The 12,076-nt window shown below is 37.0% G+C and overlaps 1 protein-coding gene across 1 annotated transcript in view; it reads right to left on the reverse strand.

Moving 5' to 3' along the window:
* The window catches only part of LOC150081687 (protein qui-1-like), a 706,673-nt gene that overhangs the window by 76,066 nt on the left and 618,531 nt on the right, over positions 1-12,076 (reverse strand). Inside the window, exons 20-21 of the mRNA XM_090378807.1 lie at positions 7,089-7,269; positions 3,813-4,003 (exon numbers count right to left, since the gene is read on the reverse strand). Coding sequence (XP_090234933.1) covers positions 3,813-4,003; positions 7,089-7,269 — 372 coding nt within the window. The remainder of the gene's footprint in view (positions 1-3,812; positions 4,004-7,088; positions 7,270-12,076) is intronic.

Genomic DNA, 12,076 nt, shown 5'->3' on the forward strand with positions numbered 1-12,076 from the left:
AATGTTTTATTATGGGTGACTTTAATCTGCTGCAGATTGATTGGAATAAGTGGGAGGGAAACTCACAATGGGGAAAAACTTTTTTAAATGAATTAGATGATTATTAGGCTATGGTAAAGAAAGCCAACACGAGAACCACAGGAAATTTCGGGAAAACTTACCGGGCAAAATCATTTCCTACTACCGCAGTTTCTCCCTGCATTCTTGCTAAATAAATGGTGCATGTTATTGGTAATGGCAGTAAAAGTCAATAATGATATATTGATTAGTTTTTTTCTCATTATTAAAAGAAGCTTATCGGAGTTCATGAGTGTAATGCTTTCATGGCTGAAATTTACTTATGGATACACCCTCCACACTGCCTCAGTCTTAGGGTGTTTACCCCCCCCCACCTTCCCGCTGTTTTAACCCGATACGAAAACAACTTCTACAGATGGTGTGTGCTATCTGTAGTGGCAGTAGAAGTCGTTTGATTGACTTGTACGATTCTTCTCAACCAATCAGCATCCTTGTTATTGTTCAGTACAACATCCCTGCTTTGTTTAGAATCACATAATGAGCATTGTTATTCTTTGTTTATCTTCTGTTTGATGCATTTGTTCAGTGTAAACAGAGTGCATTTTTGTGAAGTATAATTAATTTAATTGTGATTATTAATTAAATAAATTGAAATTAATAATCATTGCTCCTAAAGTGCAAGTTAAGAATAAAATTTCCATTAAAGTAAAACATGAATGAGTAAGAATTTGTGTGTGAATATGGTTTTGCTCAAAATTTCCACCAGATGCATTAAATTCAATAGTTAAACAAAAGGACATTCTAAAGAGTGCTAAAGCTGGTGATGATTCCACATCAGTGCAGAAGGGCAGGGGCCGACTGGGCTAGCCGGGTGGGTAAAGTACCTGCCTGGCAACCCAAAGGTCGCAGGTTCGAATCCCGCCTCGGGCTTGGATCAAAGTACTGCAAAAACCTTGGGAGGTGCATTATGGCCACAGATGCCGATGCGCCAACTACCAAAAAAAAAAAAAAAAAAAAGAAGGGCAGGGACTTTATTGTGGAAATGAAAAGACTTATTAATATGAACAAGGGTGACACAATGCCTAGACAGTTTATCTGTGAATGTACTAAATAGATCTATGATGGCCTGAAACTTAAAGCTCATTCAACCGGTGGCAGTGCTGTGCACTTTGAAGACTTTAGAGGCTGGTTTGAGCACTTCAAAAACGGCGAATATCAAAAGTGTTGTAAGGCATGGAGAGGCATCCAGCGTTGATAAAGAAGTGGCTGAGGCCTTTAAAATTGAATTCCAAGAGCTTGTTGATTAAGAGGACTATCTTCCTCAGCAAGCTCTTGGAATTCAATTTTTGCTTCTTCTGGATTTCAATTTGCTTCGAAGGGGCCACAAAAGTGGCCTCATGCCCATGAACGATAGGCTCACTCTCCTGCTGGGTGTTAATGCCTTTGGAGATTTTATGCTGAAGCATCACTCTAACCCCCCTCCACCCAGAGTAAATCAGCAAAGGCATGCTGAGAGTGTTTTGGCACAGTAACAAGAAGGCCTGGTTAAAAGATATGTCTTCAATGAATGGCACTTGGAAGTTTTCTGTTCTTCGGTGAAGAGTTACCTTGGGAAAAATAAACTTCCTGTGAAGGTAAGGTACTGCACCTGTGGATAAATCCACAGGTGCAGTACCTTCCCTTGGAGGCACAATTTGACTTTGTACAAGTCAAATTTTTGCCACCCAACACCACTCTTCTTCAACCAATGGACCAGAAAGTGATTGCAAGCTTCAAGAAAATGTTTGCAAGTTGTTCTGCAGTGACCTCCGGTGAAAATGCTGTCACCCTCAATGATTTTTGGAGGTAGAAGTTCAGCATCCTGGACTGTGTAAGGCTAATGGTAAGTTCTTGGAATGATGTTTTCAACAGGTGTTTACAACAGAGGAGAAATAAGAGTTGGATAAAATTATAGTATGATACTAGAGAGGAAGAAGAAGATATCCAAAAAGTGTCATCTGAACAGTTGAAGACTGTCTTTCCTTGTGGGGAGCATTTAAGAGAAGTGGTAAAAAAACACCCCCAACATTGAAAACAATGAACTCCCTATGCGTAAAATGGAAGAAAAAGTTATTTTTACTCCAGGAAGCTGCAAAAAGGTCATCAAAAACTGTCTATTTTGGACAGTTTCTGTGGCAGCAAGACCAAAAAGATGCCTGATCCACCTATTCCACCACTGCTAAACCACTATCGATTTTACTTCAAGTTTTATGGTAAATGCTAATTTAGTGTTTGTTTTAATATATTTTATAACTATTTATAAATTAATCTTTATCAAACATAATTTTTTATGCAAATATAACATGTAAGAAATACCTATTTTGTGTGTTGTTGGGTTTGCCTGTCAAAGGTTTGGCACAAATTACAGGAAATCAATGTACTATTGGTTTCAACGTACAATGGGTTTTGTGGAACGAATTACCATCGGATTTTTGGCCGCACTGTATTTATTAATGATACTGATGAAGGCATGTCAGGGTTAATGTCTAAGTCTGCAGATGATACAAAGGTTGGTGGATGGTGAATGACAGTAATCAGGGTATGTTGCTGCTGCAACAAGGCCTGGAAAAATTAAGTAGAGGTGCTGAGAAGTGGAAATTGAAATTTAATGCTAACAAATGCATTAAAAAATGGGTAGCAGTAATCTCAGATTAACATACCAAATGTGTGGTACCACAGTGAAGGCAGTAGAGAACAAAGGAGACCTGAGATAATTATTACATGAATTTCTCTGTAATTATTCTGCTATATAAGGCAATGGTAAGCACACCTTGAGTACTGCAAATATACAAGTCTGGAAGCCTCATTTTAGGAAGGATGTGTAACGTGCAGGAAAGGGCAACAAGATTAGTGAGGGGGGGAACAAAAGGTATATTACAAAGAAAGACTTCAGTTCTGCATGTTGCAGCATGGGGAAACTAGTCTCCTGTGAGGAGGTCTGAATGAGGTGTTTAAGACTTTCAATAGATCGAGTAACCTAAATAATGATGACATCCTTACTCTTGCTCACACAACACTCCTAATACATAAATTTAAATTAAGGAAAGATGGTTGCATGTAGATGTGCAGAAGTCTGTTTCAACCAGATGGTAGTTGATTGTTGGAGAAAATTTACATCTGGTGCTGTGCAAGTGGGTAGTCTGAATTAAATTTAAGAAGGAATTAGATAAATTATTAGAGGTAGGAAAGTGATGTGGGAAGTGTTTTCTTTTCTTTTTTTTTTTGTTATTTTATTTTTACTTTTTTTTTTTGGCTGATGCTGTATAAGTTTGCTTCTTTGTATTACTTGTCAATACCAATAATGCATCTCCTGAATACTAAATAACTTTTACAGCAGATAAATGCATGAAATGCATCTTTTTTTGTAAAATTAGAAGGACTGTTTCATTCTTTTATCATTTCTGTAACCAGCAGGATTTAAGTTGCATAGTTCATGCAATAATGTTGTGCTTACAGCAGAACAAATTTTGCCTTTACTACAGGTTGACTTGGTTTTTCACTACTTCCAAACACATTTGTCTGAAAGCAGTAAAATTGTCAGATTTACTTTTTGATACACAGAAAGGCTGCTCTGCCACTTGTCTCATATTTTCAATAAACAGCAGATAAACATACTGGCAATGATAATTTTTTGAAAACCGACAATTCATGATTATCACACGTTCACTTTCCCCCCTTCCCCAAATTAGACTGTAGGACAAATTCTTTATTGTGTTTTTAAAATTTTTAAGTATACTGTATGAAATGAAATTTACCTTGAATGTTGCCTCCACTAGTCCAAGTGTCAAACCCCATACTCGAAGGGTCATATCCTCTGACCCTGAAACAACAAAGAGACCATTTGGTGCAAATGCAACACAGGTCACAGGTGCTATGTGTCCCTCTAATGTGGTGTGAATGTCCCCAGTGAGAGGATGCCACACTTTTATTTGTGCATCTTTTGATCCTACCAAAAAGAAATCAAATGCATTTCATAACAAAAGAGCTACACAAAAATAGATTTGTTATTTATACATATATATATATAAAAGCTATCCTAAAATAACTAAGGTTGATTTTTTATTTTTTTATTTTTACTGGCAGACTGACATTTGAGATCATAGTCTATTCTCTTTACTTCATATGAGCAAGTATATGTTTGGATCGCTTGATTGATTGATTTGGTATTTTTATGGCATATTGCAACTTAGGCCACAATAAGCCAAGTCAAAAACTGAATGCATTAGAAGTTGTGGGTTACCATGTCAATGTAAAAAAAAACAAACTAAAAGGTGGTAAATAATAATTATTAAAAACACATTTGTGTATATGTCTGAAGTTCCCAAACCTTTTTCCCTTAAAATATTTCATAAATTCCATGTCCATCCTTCCAGAACAAGTACAAATAAACAGAATTGACATAAAATTTAGCTCTGGTATACTATACTTTATTAGTATAATATTCTAGTTACTATTTTTATGCACTTCAATACATTTAATCTCAAAGATTAAAATAAAACAGCATGTGCCCTGACACATTGTCCTTCCAGAATTTTTTTACCTATTTTGGATGGTGGCTCATTGTGCTAACTTGATGGTTGAATCGAGATGACAGCTCGTGCTGTCTTAGTGACTGATCTGTATGATAGATGGTGGGGATGCCAAAGTTTGGCTGGGACTGCCTAAACACAATAAACGTAATATCTCTGACACTCAGTCAGAAGGTTAAAAGTGGTAAAACATACAATGGTGTGCACAAATAAATTTGGAAAATTTGATAAAAACGTGTGATTGTTCAACTAATTTTACACTCTCACACACAAGAGGGTCCCAGAAAATAATGTGTGAAATGACTATGTCCTATGTGAAGCCAAGTAAGAACAACTTGTAGGTTGTTCTTACTTGGCCCTTCCTGTCACTTTTTTTTTTAGGTCTCCGTCAGGAAGCTCAAGTGACTCTGGTGGAGACTAACCAGAGATCGATGGACTGCCTGGCTTACATCCTAGTGGTCGTGGTGGCAGGCAACATAGGGTCCCATTAGGGGCCCTGCAGCCAAGAAGCCAGAGAAACAACAGAACCCAACATGATACTATACACATGCAACATGCCACACACACACACTGTATGATGTAGTCCTAATGCCGGCTGCGGATTCAAGGGCCCGATTGGAGGCCTCAGCGAACAGAGCTCTGGAGACTCTCCAAGCTTGGGAAATGGCAAATTATCTTCAAATTTCACTGACTAAGACTTGCTTAGTCCTTCTCAAGGCCACCCTAGACTTCAAGAGACCACTACAAATAAAAATGTCCAGGAACTGTTTCAAAAGCATCGAACATTCCTGCAACCGTAGTGCAACCACAGCCTCTAGCAATATCTGCTGTGCTGTGATAACTCACATAAACGACTCACCAGACACCTGACTACTGAACTGGACATGGACCCACTGTCTCCTCTTTGGACCTTGACTATTGAACCAGATTTTATCTCTGGACACTGTAAATAGATCTACCTATCACCGCAAAGTTGACCTTTGAAGGTGTACTGCATATTATGCTCTGGAACATGACTTGGAACATGACTGGCATCAAATTGATCTCATGACACTGAAAGTGGACTTACCTAGCACTGCACAGTCGAAAACCTGAACTCAGGCAATAAATCGGAACAACATAGGAAGGGACTCTGTCCCAAAAGGACTTCAATGTGAAGGACCTTGAACCATGCAGCCCTGCTGCCCATTAACAGAGCCGTATCCAATCTCGCTCAAGAACTTTTCTCAAGAAGAAGGATAGCATTAAATGCAGTGCACCAGGAATGAAAAACAACCACCCAGATAATAATCCAAAACATCTACTCGGATACCACACCTGGAATGAAAAATGCAAGAAAGACTAGGTGTCTTGCCTAGGAATAGTGATTCTCATCATTGGGACCAAGAAACCCTGCTCATTGCCACCAACAAACATGAGACCTAAATGAAAGTGACAGGTGTACTAACTGAGGATAGGGAACCAAAGACAAAGAACAACCTGGATGGGATGCTGTCCCATGAGAGACCCTACTAACAGACTTGACCTATGAACTGTATCAAGACTACTGTAGTCTTGGTGACAGGATGCCAATTGGCAATCAGTACTGGCTCTCTTGTCTGGTACCTTTATTCCTCTCCCTGGCAGGGTGGGAGGAGATGGTTTTTCTGTTTCTTCCCCCCCGCCACCCCCTTTACTTTGCCTGGTGAGACATGGGCATGCCTCCCTGACCACCTGGGGTCGCCTTCCCTATCATCTCCATATTTCTACCTTTCACCCCGTCTTCAGCCTCCCCCCACTCTACCTATACACCAGTATATGCCCTACAAGTTAAAAATTTAATCATGCCTAAATTAACCACATTCACAAACTTTTGGCCTTTTAATTCTAGCATTCACCCCATCATAGTTTTTTTTTAAATTATTTTATATATAGGCCCTAGCCACTGAAATCTCAGGAAACTAGGTGGCAGGGCCTGCCAGAGTAAAATATACAGCTACTGGGTACCAGGTCTCCCTCCATGGGGCTAAGTGTGGGCAACGGTGGGTCCCGTCAGGGGCCCAACAGCTAAATGGCCAGATGAACAACAGAACATAACACTATACATATCCATACACTTTTAAATCTCTGGCCTCTACAGGGTACCGTCTTACACCTACAATGAAAACAATGCAGAGATGGGGCCATTAGACACTAAATACATTTTACACTTATGTCACACACACACACACTTCTGGCATTTACAGAGTCCTATATATTTCACTAGAGTACAGATGCTGCAGGCCACTGGTGGCACCTTATCCTAAACACTATGCACCAGGGGTTTGAGAATGTGTGAAAGGTAGTATGACAAGACAATTATATTTAATTAATATTTAAATTCTGACTCTGCAGGTGCTGATTAACAGTAAGGGGCAAAGTGAAATCCAATTAACTAACTGTGGTGATAGAAAGCTAAAAAATGTGTGTACGGATAACAATATCTGATGCATACACAGATGGATAATGAAAGTAATAACTCACCTGATACAGCAAGGCTTCCATCCCTTGAAACTGCTATGCAAGTCACAGATTCTCGGTGATTGTCAATTTTTCGGATTTTGGGTCTGTGATGATTTCCAATTTCCTTTTTCGGCATGCTGAAATTCCACACAACTATTTTACTTCCACCAGATGTCACTAAAAACCTATCTCTTTCTTGAGCCTGCATAAAAAAATTCATATATTACAATAAGCATGCAAAAATTTTTGTTTTGTTATATTACAACAAAATACAACATGCAAAAATACATCATCATTATCTAACAAAGAGTAATAATTCTTTTTTTTTTTTTTTTTTTCAATATCTGCTTTTCTCTACCTAAATATCAGTTTGATATATATAACTTTGTTTATTCATATTGGTTTCACCAGTGAGATTCAAATATTCAACAGCACTTCCAGCATCACCATTTATTTTCCTCATTAGATTTTTTAAATATTCTTAAAATTTATTAATTTCTTATTATTTCACATAAGCTCTTAAGCTCCAGATTCCAAGCAACCCTTCATGCTGTAGATAAAGCAGCCATCAAAGCTTCAATTCCATTACAATAATATTAAATAGATTTTCCATTACAAACTGTAAGCAAGTTCAGAAAGGAAAGGTCTTTCTTTAAAGATTCCTTCTTTACCAACCAACTAACTTTCATTATATTTTTTTTGCTTGCTCCTGTGCGTCTATGGTGGACCAGAACCAAATGGAAAATTAATCCTCCAGAGCAAAATGGAGCAACAACGGATGTATATATAATTTCCTTCCACATGGAGAAATGACACTTCTTCTTCTTCTTAAAAGAAGAAGACATAAAAAAAGGCTGAGCCCAACCAGCATCCTTGACAGTCCATTCACCACCACATCAGCCAGTAATTAAATAAGTTCTCACTATTCATTATACAAAAATTATGTTTGGAAAATGAAGTGGGAGCTCCCAATATGGTTAATGCCTTCAGTCAGGAGACCTAGTCATTGCAAAAAACCTACCTAAACATGTGGAACTGATATTAAAGCTCACTGTATTAAGTGACATCTATTTAATGTTACTCCACATAGCTACTGAACTTCTGAAAAAGGCTTAATCACAGAGTGACACTTTCTATTCCTAATGCCAGAGGAGGAGGATGAGTTATAACATCAAAAGATATTTGAAACAAGAGTTAATTCATGACTCAATGAGAAAGCAAGTTAATCTTGATGAGTAGTATCATAACATTTGATTCCATATTTTTTGGTTTCACATTTTGTGAGGTCTGAATGACCAGACAACAAGCCTGAATATTCCTCAGCCTGAATTCTACTCCTCAACCTGAAATAAACTACTACAGCCCTGATTGAAAGAGACCTTTAAAGAATTTCAAATGGCAAACCCATTATATACTGTCACTGAGGATGGTATACCAGATATTCCAACATCAATTACAGGCATGACTACCTCAACTGTCATGTCTGGCCATACAAATGCATACTAAATCCAATAAGATGTTATAGTTCTATGAAATATGAGATGATACCCAAAAGTTACAAGAATAGTCACATAACAATACTACTATAAAAATGATTCAGATTTTTACTGATAGGGCAAGGATAGAGTATAGTTTCATGACAATTTAAGACTCAAAAGCAAACTGCATTGTCTGGACAAGGATTAAATGCATGAGGTTACTCCAATCACAAAAGAAATAACAATTATAACCAATACTACAAGAATGGTTATCAGGGCCAGATTTAAACTTGTTGTAGTCCTAAGCTATAATATGTATGAGGCCCTTCTCTCTTACTGTTCATCTGTGACAATATTAAAAAAAGGATTTTTTAAGATGGATCAAGGCCCCCTTGTAATGTGAGGCCCTAAGCTGCAGCTTGTTTAGCTTATATGTAAATCTGGCCCTGATGGTGATCGATCTCTGTGATAACCAGCCACTTGTTGGTAGGGAAAGAGAGGTGAAAAGAATCTGAGGGCTGTGGCAGCAGAGGCAAACCTACCATACCATTATGCCACAAAACTACCACATGCCACTGTGTGGGAAAAGGCAAAAACTCAAGGGACCCGACATTTGATAAAATATGGATGTTTAAGTTACAATGGAATTTATAGCTTTGCCACTGGTTAGCAGCTCAACATAGCCAGTTTACCAACAAAGACTTCCAATGATGATATGTTATCTTGGAAGTTCATCAAACATAAAAAGAAGACTGGAAGCCACCCAACAGAACTCTTACATACCTTTAACCTTTATCCTCTTGCTAAGAATTTTATGTAGTTGTTTTTCCTTTATAACAATTCTAATGAGATGTTAAAAGTTGTTTGTTAATTAATACTTTTTTAGAATACATGTAAATTTTTTTTACTTAAAAAAAAAAGCTTTTTTTTTTTTCACACAAAGAAGGGGTGTCATAAGGTGAGGTATCTATAACTTTTTTAAGTTAAATTTAAATGTTAACCCAATTTAACAAACAGTTAAAAACCAACACAGTGTAGTGCTTCCTTTTTCAAGCCATCTTGTGTTAAACAATGCCTTTCAAAGAAAACATTAAAAAAATATATCAATATATCCTGGACTTTTTCTACGTTACCTGCCCTCTTTCCTTAAAACAATAAAAACAAGCACTAACAAAGATTGTAAAACCCTCCTCTCATGGAACCCAGTTTTTAATCCATGCTCTAAGGTATATAGTTATCAAGCTCTGTATCCCATATATCCAAAGTCTCTCTTCATATAGGTACCCTCTTGCTGGTTCACCAAGCATACTGATCTTTAAACCTTTTCAAGAAGCTTGATATAATTTTCAGGAGCATATTCCACATCTGGACATAGTTCCAGGTGTTGTCTCAAAATTGTTTTATACAGTAGAATTATATCATCCCCACAATTAATTCTTCAATAAATAATCAACAGGTTACCACTGGCTCTCCTTGCCACTTGTTTGCATTGCACAGAGAATTTCGTGTCTGCTATATTGTAATCTCCAAATCCATTTCTTTCTCTAACATTTTTAATTCAACCCCAGCTTATACAAGAGCCTTATAACCTCCCCATCTCTATAAGCAGTTGTTGGATAAATCATCTATTTTGGGATTACTATTTTTCAAGTGTAAAACCATGCATTTTGAAACATTAAAATGTAGTTGCTCTTTATCTGATCATCACTGAAGCCTATTTAAGTCATCCTGAAGGAACAGTGTTCATTATTGATACTTTTATTAACTAATTTTCACATGTGCGAACTGTGATCTCGTGACCTCTATTCCTTTGCCAATGGCATTTAAGAAATCAGCAACAGGAGTACTTCAAGAAGTAATCTTGAGGGCAAAGGCAGTTCCCTTTGCCTCCTGTCACGTAGCTGCCCTGCAATTCATCTGTTAAATTTTTTTTAACAAGGACTTGGATAATCTCCAAAAGAGGATTAAATGCAAAAGTTTAATAAGGGGCTCATGCAAGCCCTCTCCAGCAAGTGCATGTTGCAATCCTAATATGTTCCAGTTTATATAGCAATCTCTCATGCAGGACTAAGCCTAATGTTTGCTCAAGTCTAAATTAATTTACATTCTTTATTTACTGCATCCAAATCATGGTTAACACTGTCATAATAGTTTATCAAGTTACTTCAACAAGATTTTTTACAAAACTATCTTTAGCTCCCTTGAGAAACAGTTTCTATCTAGATGAGCCCATATTGCATTCTTAAGCATTGGCTATGTGATTTTTCCTACCCCTGAAATTAGTCTGTAGTTCTCCATTTCACTCTTCAAACTTTATGAACTGGCAATACATTGGTGCTTTTACAATCCGAGGAATCACCTATGCCTAATGGTGCCCTCATAATTAACATTAATGGTTTTAGCGTATTCCTTCACTAGGTATGCACAATTTAAAACTAGGTATGCATAATCTATTTGAGGGTGCACTTGCCTTGAAGTTTAGAAATTTTTATAGTAAACAATCCTCTGTAATTTCCATATTACTGATTTTGCAGTGTTCAGATTCACTAGCAATTTCTCCTCACTTTGATGGGGCTTTCATCTCTAAAGATTGATATGAAGTATCTATTCATTTAATCAGCTGGGTTGACTTTCCCACAACCATTAAAGAAGGACCTAATTTGCTCTTTTCTTTGTATTTACATACATATAATACTCCTTTTTCTCTTTTCTTTGCTTTTTTATCCAGTGAGCCTTTGCCAGCCTAACAATTCTCTGTGGTACTATTACAAACCAACTTATAATCATTATATGCTTCACTTTCCCATTATATATATATATATATATATATATATATATATATATATATATATATTTATTTTTTATTTTTTTATCTTCTGTTAAATAAGCCAGTTCTTTATTTATTCTTTTAGTACATATGGTTTCCATTAAGGCAGCTTTAAAGTTCTAAAAATATTTCTTGACTAACTGTCTAAGAGTATAAAAGAGTTGGTTTATGCATGGGTGCTGCACTTGCATCGTTTTTACTACCCAAGTAATATGAATGCATCATTTAATTATATCTCATATTGTGAATACCTTCACAATGAGGTATTTTGCATTATTTTGAATAAGTTTCACCAGTGGAGAAGACTAATGTTACTTATTCTTGGCGGATACTACCACCACCCAGAGATGGTACTATTTCGAAGCTTGTTGGCTTACTCATCAGTGGGTGGGCAAGTATCCTGTTGTTGCAATAGTGACAACCCAGTTATGAAGTATAAGTCCACAATATGAGACACAACAGGGTACCTGCCCACCCACCGATGAGTAAGCCAACAAGCTTCGAAATGGTGCCGTCCTGGTGAGGGTATCTGCTGAGAATAAGTAACTTAGTTTTCTCCACTGGTGAAGTGTTATATATTCCAAGCAGTGCAATACCTCGGCAATTCATTGTGACGGTATTCACAATATGAGATATAATTAAACGATACATTCATATTATCTGGGTAGTAGAAATGATGCAGGTGCAATACCCAAGCATAAACT

Source organism: Mastigoproctus giganteus, chromosome 8 (genome assembly GCF_048544385.1).
Source record: "Mastigoproctus giganteus isolate SK-2022 chromosome 8, ASM4854438v1, whole genome shotgun sequence".
NCBI classification, from domain to species: Eukaryota; Metazoa; Arthropoda; class Arachnida; order Uropygi; family Thelyphonidae; genus Mastigoproctus; species Mastigoproctus giganteus.